The following is an 18,675-nucleotide window of genomic DNA, read 5'->3' as shown; positions in this document are numbered from 1 at the left end:
CGTCAGACAGCTGGTTCCGATGATCCCGGTGTGAAGTCATCTCTGACAGCGACTCAGAGGGAGAAGAACATTGTGCTGAAGATGATCGCCGCGGCGTTCCTGGTGCTGCTCAGGCCGTACAGTGTGCAGTGTGTCCTGCTGCTGCTGCTGCTGCTGCTCGGAACCATCGCCACGATCTTGTTCTTCTGCTGCCTGCATCGCAGGCTCCGTGAGGGGAAACATCCCATCAAGTCCGTCCTCTCTGGACGCTCCAGGAGCCGCGGTGAGTAACCGGGTCCAGGCCATCTTCTTCAACATACCTGATGGTCTGCGTCTCTTGTGTGTGTCATCCATGTGCATGTGTGTACCTGAATACACACCTGAATACACACCTGAATATTGTGTTTTCTTGCAGTTGGCCTGCGAACGCATCATTTCCGAGAGGTAGGATGAACTTTTCTCATCAGGCATATATAATATAACATTAATTGTCTAACATCAAAACCAGCTTCCCCAAATATATATTAATGCAAATTTGTAGTACAGAAAAATTGCAGAATTCTCGAAAACATTTCAATTATTGCGTGGCTATTTTTAAGACAGCGCATGCGCACTTGTGACTTACACCATAGATGAGGTGGCAACTTTCTAAAAATCTATTTTGTATTTCAAAACACTTTTAGCAACGAATGCGAGAACGATTTCACTGATCGAAAGAGAGTGTTTGTAATAATAATATGCTACTCCAAAACACGAGTTCGATAACAGGCGTTTAATAATTTCCGTTTCGAAAGAATTTCAAAATAAAACCACTAAATAATTGTATTTCTGATATGGTAAAGAATAGTATTCTCAATTTATTGTAAGAACAAACAATTATATAATAATAATATATTTTGGAATCCCTACACTTAATCTTCTTTATTTATTTAACTAATTACATTTGTTGGAGAACTAGGGTTAAGGGGTCAATATATGGGTTAAATAGATATGGCTCAAAGTGATTTGTCTTGGCTAATATATGACAGACGAAATATGACTGTGCTTGTAACATTGTTTATGTCAAATATAGTTTTATTGACATAAGAAACCTTTTTTATTATAATTACTATTTTCATTACTTTTTTTTTTTTTTACAAAAGCCTAGAAATAACCTGAAAAAATGTTCTCACCTCAGGCTTAAATCATTATTTATGTGATTATAATTTTAATTATGTGCCAGGTGTCATTGTTTACGTAGTAAATATCCCTTCAGAAAAAAACTGCTCTATTGTACATGACAAAAAATAAATCATGCTTTTAAATCATGTTATTTTCTGGTCCTTCTACCTGTTGACGTATGTCTTGTGTCCCACAGGGCTTCAGACACAGTCCGCGTCATGCCAGGCGAAGCATTCATGCTCGAGTAACACCAGAGGAAAAACCAAAGCCGGTGGAGGTTCCTGAAAGTGAGCCGGAGTCGTCGACCACCGTGAGAAAACGCAAAGTCAAGAAGAGGGTGTTGCCGGAGTTCTACCAGTCGGTCCAAGTCACCCCGACTCGCAAACCTGTAGGTGTAACCCATTTAGCTGTGGTCTTGATCCATCATGTCCCATAGTGAGATATTATCAATCATGTTGACGTATCGGTCGATACTCAGGAAGTGTAGAATCATAATAAGCTCCTCGGAATCACGTTTTTCAGTCTGACAGAGCTGAGGGTCTGATGGTGGAAACATCCTCGTCATGAGGTCAAAGGTCTTGTAGAAGCTAAAAAATGTAGTTGTTTATTTCTAATATTGGGTTAAATATGTCTATAGGTTTTTTGTGATAGAAAGTTTGTCCTCTAGTTTTTGTGAGATTTATAACTATTTATTTCACATCAAAAGGATGTTCAAGGTGAATATGGAAAAGGTATTTTTAAACTAGGCATTTAATTTCAGGTCATAACTTTTTTTAAAGTTATATAAAATATAACAATGTAATTATTTTAGCATATTCAACTTAATTGTATACTTTGAGCACCTTTACTTTTGCATGATGTCCCCTTACAAAAGCAACTGTATAAAATGTGGCCCCTGAGGAAATATAATTGCCACTCAGTTAAGGTGTCTTAAGGTCTTGTTCAGGGTTGAGGGGAAGATGGGGCGGTACATAGACAAGTAGATCAGTTCTTATACTCTAATCTGAGGTCACCACGTTGTGACCCGAAGAACAAGAAGGAGGATCCAAGCAGCCCACATGAAAAATGGATCATAATAATGATGAAAAATAGGAAAGTTAAATAGTTTTAAAAAGTAAAAATGTTATAGTTTTACCAGGGATTTATTCAAACATGGAATAATTCATAGTAAAATATCTTGACTACCTATATATGATTGATTTTGTATTTTTTACACAACTTTACACAACTTCTAGGACTGCAGTTTGCTTGTCTTTCCAACTGTGATCAGCAGAGGCTGCTGCAGCTCAGCTGATGAACAAACCTGCTCTCACTATATTATAGATGGAAACTAGAAACTATATACTGTATATTTATTTGATTAAGTAAGTATTTTGCATCTTCCAAAAACAAAGTAAAATCAGGAGGGATTGGCTGTTGGTGATTTAATGAAATCACCAACTTTTAAAAAGCTAAATTTATCCTTCAAACGTTCTATTTTTAGCTTTTATTTCCTTTCATGTGTCTAACAAGACGGTGTCACAGTACGAAGTAAGACAGCCGAGTGAAATCAAGAGATTGTGTGTGTGTGTGTGTGTGTGTGTGTGTGTGTGTGTGTGTGTGTGTGTGGGGGGGTGTGTGTGTGCGTGTGTGTTTGTGTGTGACCAACATTAGAAACTTGATTAGTTGCTTCTGTTGAATAAATGTTACAGAATCATTACAGCAGTGAATAACACACCTTTAGACATGAAATGCTGATTAAACATGTCCATGAAGAGACGTCCATGTTAGCATCAATGTTTCACAGTCATAGATCACACCATCGAATGATGCTTTAGTTTGAGCTCTTTGCATCTGGACCTGTGCAGGATCTTCTGAGCATCCTTGTGAGATGTTCAGTGTCCAATTGATGACTCAGCTTCTTACCCTCAACTTCATGGTCAACTGTGACTCATCCGTGATTCAACTGTGACTCATCCGTGATTCAACTGTGACTCATCAGTGATTCAACTGTGACTCATCCGTGATTCAACTGTGACTCATCCGTGATTCAACTGTGACTCATCCGTGATTCAACTGTGACTCATCAGTGATTCAACTGTGACTCATCCGTGATTCAACTGTGACTCATCCGTGATTCAACTGTGACTCATCAGTGATTCAACTGTGACTCATCCGTGATTCAACTGTGACTCATCCGTGATTCAACTGTGACTCATCAGTGATTCTACTGTGACTCATCAGTGATTCTACTGTGACTCATCAGTGATTCAACTGTGACTCATCCGTGATTCAACTGTGACTCATCCGTGATTCAACTGTGACTCATCCGTGATTCAACTGTGACTCATCAGTGATTCAACTGTGATTCATCCGTGATTCAACTGTGACTCATCAGTGATTCAACTGTGACTCATCCGTGATTCAACTGTGACTCATCCGTGATTCAACTGTGACTCATCCGTGATTCAACTGTGACTCATCAGTGATTCAACTGTGACTCATCCGTGATTCAACTGTGACTCATCAGTGATTCAACTGTGACTCATCAGTGATTCAACTGTGACTCATCCGTGATTCAACTGTGACTCATCCGTGATTCAACTGTGACTCATCAGTGATTCAACTGTGACTCATCCGTGATTCAACTGTGACTCATCCGTGATTCAACTGTGACTCATCAGTGTTTCAACTGTGACTCATCAGTGATTCAACTGTGATTCATCAGTGATTCAACTGTGACTCATCAGTGATTCAACTGTGATTCATCAGTGATTCAACTGTGACTCATCAGTGTTTCAACTGTGACTCATCAGTGATTCAACTGTGACTCATCAGTGATTCAACTGTGACTCATCAGTGTTTCAACTGTGACTCATCCGTGATTCAACTGTGACTCATCAGTGATTCAACTGTGACTCATCAGTGATTCAACTGTGACTCATCAGTGATTCAACTGTGACTCATCAGTGTTTCAACTGTGACTCATCCGTGATTCAACTGTGACTCATCCGTGATTCAACTGTGACTCATCAGTGATTCAACTGTGATTCATCAGTGATTCAACTGTGACTCATCAGTGATTCAACTGTGATTCATCAGTGATTCAACTGTGATTCATCAGTGATTCAACTGTGACTCATCAGTGTTTCAACTGTGACTCATCAGTGATTCAACTGTGACTCATCAGTGTTTCAACTGTGACTCATCCGTGATTCAACTGTGACTCATCAGTGATTCAACTGTGACTCATCCGTGATTCAACTGTGACTCATCCGTGATTCAACTGTGACTCATCCGTGATTCAACTGTGACTCATCAGTGTTTCAACTGTGACTCATCAGTGATTCAACTGTGACTCATCAGTGATTCAACTGTGACTCATCAGTGATTCAACTGTGACTCATCAGTGATTCAACTGTGACTCATCAGTGATTCAACTGTGACTCATCAGTGATTCAACTGTGACTCATCAGTGATTCAACTGTGACTCATCAGTGATTCAACTGTGACTCATCAGTGTTTCAACTGTGACTCATCAGTGATTCTACTGTGACTCATCAGTGATTCAACTGTGACTCATCCGTGATTCAACTGTGACTCATCCGTGATTCAACTGTGACTCATCCGTGATTCAACTGTGACTCATCCGTGATTCAACTGTGACTCATCCGTGATTCAACTGTGACTCATCAGTGATTCAACTGTGACTCATCCGTGATTCAACTGTGACTCATCCGTGATTCAACTGTGACTCATCCGTGATTCAACTGTGACTCATCCGTGATTCAACTGTGACTCATCAGTGTTTCAACTGTGACTCATCCGTGATTCAACTGTGACTCATCAGTGTTTCAACTGTGACTCATCAGTGATTCAACTGTGACTCATCAGTGATTCAACTGTGACTCATCAGTGATTCAACTGTGACTCATCAGTGATTCAACTGTGACTCATCAGTGATTCAACTGTGACTCATCAGTGATTCAACTGTGACTCATCAGTGATTCAACTGTGACTCATCAGTGTTTCAACTGTGACTCATCAGTGATTCTACTGTGACTCATCAGTGTTTCAACTGTGACTCATCAGTGATTCAACTGTGACTCATCAGTGATTCAACTGTGACTCATCAGTGATTCAACTGTGACTCATCAGTGATTCTACTGTGACTCATCAGTGATTCTACTGTGACTCATCATTGATTCAACTGTGACTCATCAGTTATTTAACTGTGACTCATCAGTTATTCAACTGTGACTCATCAGTGATTCAACTGTGACTCATCAGTGATTCAACTGTGACTCATCAGTTATTTAACTGTGACTCATCAGTTATTCAACTGTGACTCATCAGTTATTTAACTGTGACTCATCAGTGTTTCAACTGTGATTCATCAGTATTTCGACTTTGAATTCTTAGTTATTCAAATGTGAGTTCAAAGCAAGTTTGAAAGCATTTTTTTTATTATTATTATTCTATGAGAATAAATTAAAACATGTATAATGCAGGGAAAAAAAGACAAAAAAGGAAACAAATCATTTTAGTGAGTTACTATGACCACTACACTGAAGTTTATTTTCTTTAGCTCAAATCTGACATCAGTTATAGTTACATCTGTGTTGGGACTTACAAAGACATAGCCCGCATTTATTATTCACAACAAATGCTAATCATCTGGGATGGAATCTTCAATAAGGTTATTTAATTCCGTTTTATTTGTAAATACAAAAGAAAAAACGGTTTAACTATTGAATTTTCCTTTGTGGATATCAAAACACACGTGGAAACAATTGACGATTGTAGATCACCCTCGTTGCATTTACAAATATTTATGAGACAATTTTAAGCCCAAACAAATAAATGTTTTTTTTTCTTTAGAACACGTGTTTTGTGTTAAAGCGGCTCCTTCTCTGTCAACACTCGTCTGTTGCTCAACGGCAGGTGTGTCCTGGACCATTACCGGGATTATGTTGAGCAACTGTAGGAGTCTGGAATGTTGGATCAGAATGTGGATGTTGTTGCTCAGTTCATCCTAAAGCATCTCCAGTCCTTTGAGATGAACAGATGTGTTGTCCTCGCTGACCCTGAGCACACACGTGTGAGGGCAGGGTTAGGATGCGGGTGTCTCTTTAACATCACCCGCCTGTTGTTTGGCTGCTGCGGTGACGCGAGGCGGGTCTCGCTCTCATCTCTCCTCGCGCTGACATCACCTCCACATCTCCACTATCGCTGGTCAGAATCCAGAGGCAGCTTTTAAAGGGCGTGGCCCTCGAGCAGACGTGGACCAGGACAGATGTATTTGGTGCTCGCAGCTGAGACGTCGCTGAGCGGCAGGTCTTGTTGTTGACCTGTCGGGGGAGCTAGAGACACTTCTCGTTCAACATAGCAGCCAGTCTTTTGTCATGGATCATTTAGGGATCGGACTGCGAGTTTCCTCACACCTCTTGACCAATATGCATTTTGAAAGGGTGAGATCAATGTTAAATCTTTCTTCTCCATTCTCTCTTTTCATCATCATGTCCCTTTTTTTTATTTTCTGTTGCGGCGTTTAGAGCTCCAGTTCGGGGAACCCGTCCCTGCACTGCTCCATGTCTTCCTCGGCAGATGTCTCAGACGATGAGGACTACAGTGTCAGATCTGGATCCGCATCCCCGGCTCCAGGGGACACGTTGCCCTGGAACCTGCCCCGGCACGAGCGCTACAAGAGAAAGATACATGGAGGTTCAGTTCTGGATCCAGCCGAGCGAGCAGTGCTCAGGATCGCAGGTAAGTTGTTGCCCAGTCATCCTATAATGTCTGATGGGAAGATGCGCTCATATGCTGGAATTTACGGTACATGTGTATCTATACAGCTATAGTTGTAGATATCTATATCTATATCTATATCTAAATATCTAGATATATGAACAAATATATTGAGATATCTATATCGATATCTATATTGATAAATATCTGTTATTCTACCTGTATATCTATATCTATATCTATATCTATATCTATATCTATATCTATATCTATATCTATATCTATATCTATATCTATATCTATATCGATATCTATATTGATAAATATCTGTTATTCTACCTGTATATCTCGAACTGATCTATATCTATATCTATATCTAAATATCTAGATATATGAACAAATGTATTGAGATATCTATATCGATATCTATATTGATAAATATCTGTTATTCTACCTGTATATCTATATCTATATCTATATCTATATCTATATCTATATCTATATCTATATCTATATCTATATCTATATTGAGATATCTATATCGATATCTATATTGATAAATATCTGTTATTCTACCTGTATATCTATATCTATATCTATATCTATATCTATATCTATATCTATGTCTATATCTAAATATCTATATATGAACAAATATATTGAGATATCTATATCGATATCTATATTGATAAATATCTGTTATTCTACCTGTATATCTATATCTATATCTATATCTATATCTATATCGATATCTATATTGATACATATCTGTTATTCTACCTGTATATCTATGTCTATTAATATATATACTATATATACTGTATATATATATAACGTGTGGTCACACGTTAGGAAATTATGAACCATAAGATTGACATTTTCTTTTTATGTGACAAAGACGTATTGGTGACGAAAGAGCTGAGCTAAAGGCATAAGAATGGCTTTGAGTAGAGCTCTGGAAAACAGGGAGAAAAGTGTCAGTAGTAATGTGTGATAAAAGAGTATCAGCCAGAATGAAAGGAAAGATATACAAGACAGCAGTGAGACCAGCGATGCTGTATGGTCTAGACTCTAGAGACAATGGCACTGAGGAAAAGGCAGGAAGAAGAGCTGGAGGTAAAAGAGATGAAGATGTTGAGGTTCTCTTTGGGAGTGAAGAAGATGGATAGGATCAGGAATGAGGGAATCAGAGGAACATGTTAGATGTTTAGGAGATAATGTCAGAGAGGCCAGAATGAGATGGTTTAGTCATGTACAGAGGAGGGATAGTGAGTATATTGGTAGAAGGATGCTGGGGTTGGAACTGCCAGGCAGGAGGTCTAGAGGAAGACCAATGAGAAGGTTTATAGATGTAGTGAAAGAGGACATTAAGTTGGTTGGTGTGAGAGAGGGGTATGCAGAGAAAAGGGCTAGATGGAGGACGTTGATTCGCTTTTTCTTAAATAACGCATAATAATATCTAACCCTAAAAAAGTACAAATAATAAAAAAAAAAAATCCTCACACAAACATTTTGAATGACTTAAATGAAATTGAAGTTCATAAATGATCTGTGACCACGCAAGGGCTGCATAAATAGAGTCAGGGGGCTACATGTGGCCCCTAGTGGCCCTTTCCCCATGTAGGTAAGTAAATAAATAAATAAATAGTCAAAAAATACATTTATTTAATTTGCTGTGTATTTTGGCTGCTACATGTTCCATTTCGACTTTTATTTTCTATTCCATTTTTTTTTTCAATTTGCATTTTAATTTTAAATTCCAATATTGTTTTTTCAACACTGATGTTTTTATTTATTTTTTTGTTCCACACACTGCTCCATGTCCATCTTTCGTATATTCTTGTAAAATACAAGTGTGATTTTTTCTCATTTTTTTAAGCGTGTTAGGGAATAATAGGAGGCTAAAACAAAAGGAATATTTCTTCCAGTGCAGCCGAGCTTCCTATCAGTGCGGGAGCGGAAGTGAGTGTAATTGGCTGGAGTGAGAGCAGGGAGGGTCGTGGGGCGTTTTCTTCATCGCAACAACAGCGCCGATCACTCACTCACACACACACACACACACACACACACACACACACACACACATATGCACACACACTCTGCACGCTGTGTGTCAGTCGAGGGTCCAGTCTGGAGGTTATGGCTCAGTTCGACGAGCAGGAATATCTTCAGGCTTACGAGGACGTGTTGGAGAAATACAAAGGTATTGTCGATACTGGCGTGCGTGCGCGCGCGTGTGTGTGTGTGTAAGAGAGTGTGTGTGCGCGCGCGTTTCATTGTGCTTTGACAGTTCAGCGACTGTCGTCAGCGGCTGGTCAGGTGGAAATGTGGCAATATTTACAGCGTGACGTCATCGGCAAACACATTTTTTCCTGGAGTGACTTCCTAGGTGATGCAGCTGTGATCTCTGAATGAATCGAAGTGATTTAAAAATGTTATTTTTATCTTCTCGAACATGGAGCAGAGGCGACCATGACACGAGTGCCTCAGTCTTTTGTGCTCCTGTGTTGTGGTGTTGTCAGTGAAGGCATCACTCGTGAGAGTCTCTGTGACAGACTTGTAGACGAGATCATCCACATGAGCTCCTGTGAAGGCGCAGAAGAACCTCTGGAGCTCGATTCAAACTGACAAGTCGTAGTTTTAACCCTTGACGGTCCTGTTGAGACGCTCATCGCCTCGCATTACTGGCATGAAAGGGCGTGTGTCATGGATCGATCCCATTATTGACCGGTTTGAATGATACAAGTCATTTCATGTGGTGGAGCTTTAAATACATTAAATTATTAATACATACGAGATGCTTAATGCTCACCGACTGCTGAGGCTTGTTCTGGAATATTACACCTTCTTTTTTATCTTGATCTTTAAAATATATACTTTATTGAATATTGTTTTGATTGTTTCAGCGCTTTGTGACCCTGGTCTGGAAAAGCGCCATACAAATAAACATTACTTACTTACTTACTATCTATATAGACGTATAATGTTTTAAAAAATATATATATACTACATATGTATCCTTATGACATAAATATAACAAAAGGCAATTTAAAATCATATACATTATACATTTATAATTATATTATTGGGAAAATCTGACACCATTATCTCAGTTTTTTAAAATCTGGATTATTATTATTTACTTTAAATTTGTTGAATTTACAAGTGGACTCAAAATGAATGAAATGCGTGTGTTTAATGTCAGTCCTAACATGTTGTCAGATTCAATCTCACAAGAGGACGTTATAGGGACACGTTTTCTGATGTAACCAACACTTCTTTTAAGAGTGAATATAAGTATCATTGCTATGTAATGTGTTTTAAGTTTCTTATCTTATCTTAAACACTAACATCCTTATTGTTCAACAACACAAACATTTATCTGTTTTGACTTAAATGTAACCACTCATGGGCCACATAAAATGACTTGGCCGGCCTTATGTGGCCCCCAGGCCTTCAGTTTGTGACGTAATATAATATCTTCTGAAGGTTCACAAGCATCAGCTGTAGTGGAGACACGGACCTCCTGACTGGACTCCTTAGAGATCACATGATGTAGTATCACCAGGATTTGCCAAGTTGAGACAACAGAGCTCATTTCTCTCACTGGCTTTACACTGTAAACACATTTTTAAAACCATATTTTTGGATCTTATTTGATTTCTTGAGCGTTAAACATGTCAAAGAAAGGTAAGATACTTTTTTGATTATCTGATAAAAAAGATTCGTAAAGATAAAGTTATGGCACACTTGTCTGTGCTACTTAATCAGATATCATGTCAGTTTATAACCTTAAACCCTTTGAATGGGCTTCTTAAATATTTTTACACCACAAACAAGATTTGAAAAATGTAATATCTTTTTTAGTTTTGATCTATGTAATTATACTTCATTCAATAATGTTAAATATGTGTAAGCTCACATTATTAATTTGTCATATGAATCATCAAATGTTTATAAATATATTTACATTAAAACTGTAGAGTAAATGTTTATGAAAATAAAAAGTCTTGCTGACTTTGTTTGCAGGAGCCTACAGCTTCTCTGCATGTGATGAAGTTAAAAGTAGCACATTTTTTCTCAGCGTGAACAGTATCCAAGCAAACAAGAACAAACACACCATTAAACACATTCGAAAACAGCTTTTCTGAGTGTAAAACATGTTGTTGTTTGGTACGAGCGTGAACGACACTAAACCTCTTAATTAGTCAGATGTTTTTAATGTAACAACATTTTGTAATCTGATACATTTTCTTTGGATTTACGACAAGAAAATAAAACAATCGGTTGGACTTTAAAGTAACATTTTTTTTAGGATTGTCACTGATCAACCTTTTCTGCCGTCTCCACCCTGTCTGCACTCTCTTCCTTACCTTCCATCGCACAAAAAACAGTGGATTCATGTGAAAAAATATTAGTTCCATCAGCATATGCATTGTTTGAATTTAACAATTCATATTTTTGCTGGACATCTTTAACAGCAATATTTAAATTTAAAATGTGGTGTATTGAAATTCATTTGTGCTTTTAAAACAATCAAATACAATAATTTGTACATTAAAAAATGGTGTTTCATTTTTTAAATAATTTAATTAATTTTTTTATTTTATATTATTTTTTATTAACATACACTTTTTTGGGGGGCATTTTTAAATGAATTGTAAAAATATTGGCAATTACACATTATCATTCATTTTCTCTTATGTTTTCATGGCAACGCAAGAGTTGAGGGTTTACATCCATGAGTCTTAGTTCTTGCTTGAAGGTCTCACCGATGAGCTCCAGACTCCACAGACAGACTGGCTATGAATGGCAGTGGGCAGCGGCTGTTGGATCACTCTGTTCCAGCAAAGCCGGTTTGGCTGCCGTCAAGACTCCGGGGTCGAACGAGTTTCTGAAAAAGTTCATCTGACATCATAAAAAAGATGAAGAGACAAGACACGGTCAAGAAAGTGTTTCCTTAAATATCCCTTTAGCCAGTTTTTCACACTTATTTTACATTATAAAAAAAAAAACCCAAAATAAATCACTATAAATAATAAAAAAAAGTTATAATTGACTTCCGAGGAAAACTTTCAAGTGTTTCTATTTATTCTTGCAAGCTGCTTTAGGTCAGTATTAATAAAATGTACAGAAACATCCAAGTATCAGCTTGAATTCATACCTTTCTACATTTTCAATACAGCAATGTTATTTCCTCCAAAATAGCAGTAAAAAAAAGAGAGAAAGAGAAAGTATTAATAAAAGATGAATGACAATAAAACTAAAACCATGATACATCATGAGTCATTGAGCTGAAGTTCACGAAAGTATGAGATAATCAAAATATATGAATATTTGATTAAAAGAACATCATATTATTCAATACCAGGAATCTACTTGTGTATGTTTGTCCATTCGTCAATTTCCTCTATATATTATCAGACTTGTCTGTTTGTTAGTTAAGTTTGAATGTTATTTCTTGCCATTGAAAATATGCTGTTGATTATTTGGATCCATTTGTGATGTGTTTCACCAAGATAAATGTGAGCGTGGGTCTGACTCTTGACACATTTCAGGTATTTTAATTTAAGGTTATCCATGTATTTCATTGTTTTAGGATTCATTTTAATTTCTTGCATTCATTGTTTTTGACCCATCATTTTTGAGGTTGCTCAAGTATATTACAGAACACTACACAGTTACATTCATCTGGATTACAACATTTTTTAAATGTTGTGATGAGTTTCTTTTGACTCGCCTGATGGACTATATTTTTCTAGATTATACATCTGGATTTGCTCGCTCAAGATCCATAGCAGACATGAAATAGCACAGCTTCACAGGATGACAGAGCAGATATATATGCACACTCACACACACACACACACACACACACACACACTGGATCAACAGGAAGTGAGCAGGGACGGAGGAATATAATCACAAGGTCCGCCCACTTCAGGAAGCAGGTCCAGCACTTGGTCAGGGAATTTTTCAGGAGAGAATTTAGAAGTGATGGTAAGGTTTAGTGAAAATATTAGTTTTTCCAAACTCCGCTTCCTGAACACTTTCACAGGTATATTAAGTCCAAGATCCAGGGGTTGTATCTGTCAGCTTTAAGTCCATTTAGTTGGAGGAAAATTGTATTTAATATCACCTTAGTGCGTTAAGTCAGTTGATCTTATGAGCAGAAAAGACAGTGTTTCTAGTGAGTGAGGATCTCCCATGACAACCATTTATTTTGGAAACTACAAAGTATTCATGAGTCATTTGATGAATGATAAAAGAATTTAGGGACATTTTGTTTTTGGAGTTTCAATTCAGAAAATGATACTTATCACTATAAAGGGGTCAATTATATGATATATTTCGATACTGTAGTAACAAGGATATATTTGTAGTATTGACGAGTACTTGACTCTGGTGTTGCAGAATTTACAGACCACATGACTCTTGATGAAGTTGTAACTGCTTTCATTTGTTTTGAAAGCAAAATATGTTCAAACTTTAAGCTTTAAAATCGGCTGGAGTCTACTGTATCCTCTTGTCCTCAGTGATCTCCGGGATTTCAATGTGCCTTTAGCTGTGGAGGACGTAATGACGGCTTCCAATGAGTGGCTGTAGGTTGAATTGTAACACAAGAATGAACAAACCCAGTGGATATTTAAATGGTTATTAATATAAAAAAATTAAATTATTTTATTTTATACAAACTTTATTGAAATATACAAGAACTATGATACTAATAAAACAAAAAAGTTAATACAGTGCTGTGGAATATCCAAACAGTAACTTGAAAAAAATCTTGCGATATTTAAGTGTATTGATATTTTCTTACACCTGTGTTTTATTGTGAAATGTATGTGAGATTTAATTCAGAAAAACATCATAATGGTTGATAGCTCCAACTGTGATTAACCTGTCCAGGTGAGTCATAAAGCTGTGATGATGATCTAATAGGTGAACGTATTTATCTTTACGTTTTTAAGCATGAACGATTGCTCGTCATTTTTTTAAGGATACTTAGAGTTTTAACACATTATCTTGCACAAAAATATTTTTAAAGACTCATTTCTGATATTATCGTCAGTTGTTGCTTCTTAAGCGAGAAGTTCCAGGCTTTCTTTACTCTTGCGTTCACTCTTTGATGACAGCTTGTCCCAGCATGACTGTAAACACTTCTACTGTGTAGATCTTGGGTGAAACCAAGAGCAAACATTAGCAAAACTGAAGATAACAAGGAGACACGATCCTTTGGGTTTAGATTTGTAAGGTGAAAAGACTAAAAACATGCTGCTCAAGGTTTCCTAGGTTTTTAAGTATGTTAAGTGTGAATAAATATACTCATTTTTTCCATAATTTTTGTTGTGTTTTTCATTAAGTAGCCAGAAGGAATTGTAATATAATTTGATAAAAAAATATTTGGAAATGTTCTTTTTTTATAATTTATGTGTAAGTTAATTGGTGATAACAACTTTAATGAAGGTGTTGGATAAACAAAGAGCTCTCGTTGTGACACTCCTTAGACGATGTGTCATTCTAGGGTGTGGTATGTCTGTCCCCCTTCCCCTCCCCCGATATTGAAGTCATGCTTTCTGTCTTTTTTCTGTTCATTTGTTTCTTTATTTCGTTTTTTTGTGTTAGTTTAAGTATACTTATATATTTTGTTACAATTGTAAGCTTCAAATTAAACACCTGTTTTATATACTTCAAATGAAGCACATCAAATCATATAATTTTCAAAGGTTATTTTACCAGAAGAAAAGTTCATAATAGTATCTTATTCCTCATTATTATTCACATGTAACTAAAGACAGTATTAAGCCTATTATTTTATTAATGAATTATTTATTTTAAATAATCATTCATCTATGATATTTATGTGATCCGTATGCCAGTCATATGATCATTTATTCATGTCAGTAATGTGAGCAATATGCATGTCCAGATTCAAGATCTTTAAGGTCATTTACACTTTTCTAGCAAAAAATTAAAAGTGTCATATGGACTTCATGTTCATGTATTTGATCATTATGTATGCATGTGACTGTGTAAGAAAAAAAAGCTATTCGAAGAAAATGTTGCAACTCTGGAAAATCTTTATATGAATAGTGTTTTCTGTTCTTAATTATCAGCTAAGATATGTAACAGTTACATTTTTTGAAATCTGCTGTGGTTGCAATATTTTGCTCTGCTGGGAAGAGCTTTGTGTTTTTTGCACAGTCACTGCCTTTGTCCATCCCTCGGAGCTGAGCTCTGCCCCGTCCTGCTCCTCTATGTCGACAGCCCACTCATCACATTCAAACGCTGGAGTGCCCCCCCCCCCACACACACATTGCTGTCAATGGAGACTGACTGCTGGCATACAAAAGACACTCGTTGTTTAAGGGAGAAATATGTCGGCCCTGAAGACTCACACATGTGACGACACTCTCAGAGGCCTTCGATTCAAACCAAACTACCAGTTCTATGAAAGTCAATTAATGACTTTCTGTACACGATAGACAGTAGATTAAACACAGTCATTTTACATTGGACATTACCATGGTACATGATAAGTGATGCATGATAAGTTATACGTCATACACGATAAATCATACAAAATAGATAATACATGATAGACGATGATAATACACGTAGGGCTGTGGTTTTCGTACTTATACCGATACCTTTACTTTAATATCGGATCCTGTAACTATACTTTTTCGATACCAATTTCACAAGAACAACAAATAAGAAAATGACATTACACACTACAGTATCGTCTCGTCCTTGGTCACTGCCGGGATCTCTTCGAATTTTATTCTCTCTTTAGCTGCGTAGGACGTAAAAACTGCTGCCATCTAGCGGACGAAAGTTCAATATTTTTTCATTGTTTAATTATCGCCAACAAATAAACTTGCAATAGTTTAACCACCCTTTAGATTCTGTTTACTTTGGATTCAGTTGTCTTGATTGAAAGTGGCAACAACTGTGTTCAAGTATTTCTGTTTGCCTCAAACTCACTTACTATAATTTTATTTAACAGTTTCAATATCTTCCATGTATTTGATTAAGTAAATTTACAGATTTTTGATACAATGTGTTCACTGAGATGTGTTGCAAGTTATAGGGGATAAAATATGTTGTTAAGCTGTTTTGAGCTTGATTGAGGTTGGATATTTGTGACTTGTGAAGCACTTCAGCTGCTTTCATGCATTGTTGAACCTAAATGAGTTTAACACAAACTTTGTATATGCTTTGTCTCTTGGAAAATATGTATTTTAAAATTGAATAATTGCGGCAGATAAATTACTTGAGTTTAAATGGAATTACTTGTCATAGATATTTTCTGTTGGTTTAATTTCAATAAGATTTTTTTTTCCATATATTTGTCCAAACAAACGTACCTTTAGTTGTACAAGATTTTTGATCACTCATGGGTACTTGACACCAAAAGACAGAGCATGTTTCGATACTAGCGTCTGTGCAACAATAGAATCAAAGTTCGATACCCAGCTCTCAACTGTATCTAAAAGTTTACTTGATCATTACTTAATTCAACTGTTACACCAACAAAACCACAAAGGTATATTCCGTCAGTTGTTCAGTTGGAAACAAAATAATCTAACTGGACCTGTTTCGTTTCCTTCTCGGGTCACATTTTGTTTCCTCTTTACATCAGGCTTAAATAAAATAAAAAAAACAGTCTCCTCGTCCTTTTGGACAAACAATGGATCGTTCATGGAAAATGAGCTCTGAGACTCATAGCTGGCTTTTCAGTATCCGTCCTCCTCATACTTATATTTATATTTATCTGTTGTCATGACGATGGTAAGATATCATGACCGAGCCTCGATCTGCAGCTGCGTTTAACTCCTCCTGCATGAGATCATCTGGTGAGTTTCCGACTTTCCCACCCTGACTCATGCTCGCCAGCAAGTCCGTCTTCCTCTCCAGCAGCTCCACCCTTCTCAAATGCAGCACGGCCAGAGTTAATCCAATAATAACTGAAAGGAAACTGCCTCGTTCTGTCAAGAGAAGTGCAGCTTTAGCTTGTTTTTCTTAGTCATTCATGCAGGTTTATGTCATAATACTATGGACTGTATGTTACCACCGCTCCTAAGTTTGTCTTGCACTAACCTTAATCTGTTTCTCACTTCATTATTGTAAATAAATGAGTAAAGAAATTTACAATATGTGTCACCTAAGATATGAATGTGCAGCTAAAAGAAGCTCATTTTTTCTTGTTCTGTAGCCATAGAGTGAAGAGACGTCATTTTGAATTTTATCAAATATGACATCCTGTCTGTTGACCTTTGACCTTGATATTTAAATCTAAGTACATGTACAACTTAACTTACACGAAATAGTTACAGAAATGTACATTTGTAAAGGTCCAGCTGATTGGACCAGCCCCCCAAAAAATATAATTTGCGTTCTTTGTCATAACCCCCGCCTTTTGTGGAGCACTAAAAGATTTCATTGGATCAGCCATGTGTCAATCAAAACAGCTGATTTATAACGTCAAAAAAGGTGAAATTATAAAAAAAAATTGTTGGTTTTTCTTATCTAGTTGTTGCTGTTGTGGCTGGAAGAGCTGCTTTGAAGGCTCGACAACCAGTTTCAGTTACAGAGTCACATATTTGGGACACCGCCCCACCCTCCCGAGAAGACTCGACAGTCACGTACCAGGAATGGGAAAAATGTTGCTGCAAGAAGTCCACCGTCGTCTCGCGCCTTCATTTGTTTACAAGCTCTGCAGATGACATGCCTGTAAAATTAGAGGGTGACATCTCTGCCGACTCATCACAACGTCCTGTTGAAGAATGTCTAGTTTTAGTTTTTGAACTGAGAGAGGAAAAGTATGAGGTTCCATTTGTGCCAACAATGTGTTGACTGTTGACCTGTTGTCTCTCTGTGTTGTTTATTCTTCAAGGCACAACAACAATCCAAGACAACAGTTCCAAACGATGTATTGGAAATAATCTTTGATACAACAGTTATCACGATACAGGGTCAATGATACGATACATTGCAATATTTTGTGATACTGTGTGAGAAAGGCTATATTTGTCAGTACCTGACTTACAGACCACATGACTCTTGACGAAGTTGTAACTGCTTTTATTTGTATTGAAACCAAAACATGTCCAAACATCAGCTTTAAAAGCTGCTGGAGTCACTGTATCCTCTCGTTTTTACTGATCTCACAGGATCTCATTGTTCCTTCAGCTGTGAAATGACTGCTGCCATCCAGCGTCAGGAAGTTTGAACAAATGAACAAACATTGCGAATTTCTTTTGCATGTTAATTGTAAATAAAAAAAAAATCGAATTATTGTATTTAAAAACCATTTATTTAAACATTATCCATAACAGCTCTGATAAAAATAAAATGTGATTTTAAAGCCCCCTCCAAAAAAACAAAACGGGGCAAGTGTATTAAGACAGTCATTATATGTAGACGACACAATAGGTCGACATATTTTTGTATAAATGGAACCCCATAGAAGAGTTTTATACCCTAAAATATACCTTTACTGTGGAGAAAAATAACTTAATAAAATTAAGTAAGTTTTAACATTTCAACCTTGATTTTAGGTTAAAGAAAAACAAATATTGAACCAACAGAGTTGGTGATTCAACATAAATGCAATATAATTTAAAATGACCATTAATTATATTTAAAACTAGTAATATAACCAGCTCCATGATTTTAAAAAGTAAAGGGTTCAGGTGTAAAAAGTAATTTCCATAGTATCTGTTTAAAATAGTAATATAATTGTCTAAATAGTCATTTATAACCAGTTTTGGCTGCGGATCTTCAAAACATGGCCATGGTAAT

General features: G+C 36.8%; 1 protein-coding gene across 2 annotated transcripts in view; it reads left to right on the top strand.

The window, feature by feature from the left end:
* The first annotated feature begins 81 nt into the window (after positions 1 to 81).
* Positions 82 to 18,675, top strand: part of dst (dystonin) — a 120,787-nt gene continuing 102,193 nt past the window's right edge. For both annotated transcript variants that reach the window (XM_087802230.1, XM_087802229.1), the window contains exons 1-4: positions 82 to 262; positions 395 to 423; positions 1,337 to 1,528; positions 6,675 to 6,888. In XM_087802230.1, the coding sequence (XP_087658356.1) occupies positions 82 to 262; positions 395 to 423; positions 1,337 to 1,528; positions 6,675 to 6,888 (616 nt within the window). The remainder of the gene's footprint in view (positions 263 to 394; positions 424 to 1,336; positions 1,529 to 6,674; positions 6,889 to 18,675) is intronic.

This window comes from Callionymus lyra, chromosome 11 (genome assembly GCF_982586985.1).
Source record: "Callionymus lyra chromosome 11, fCalLyr1.hap1.1, whole genome shotgun sequence".
Classification (NCBI taxonomy): Eukaryota; Metazoa; Chordata; class Actinopteri; order Syngnathiformes; family Callionymidae; genus Callionymus; species Callionymus lyra.
Note: the sequence above shows the minus strand (reverse complement) of the source record. Positions and strands in the feature narration are given on the sequence as shown.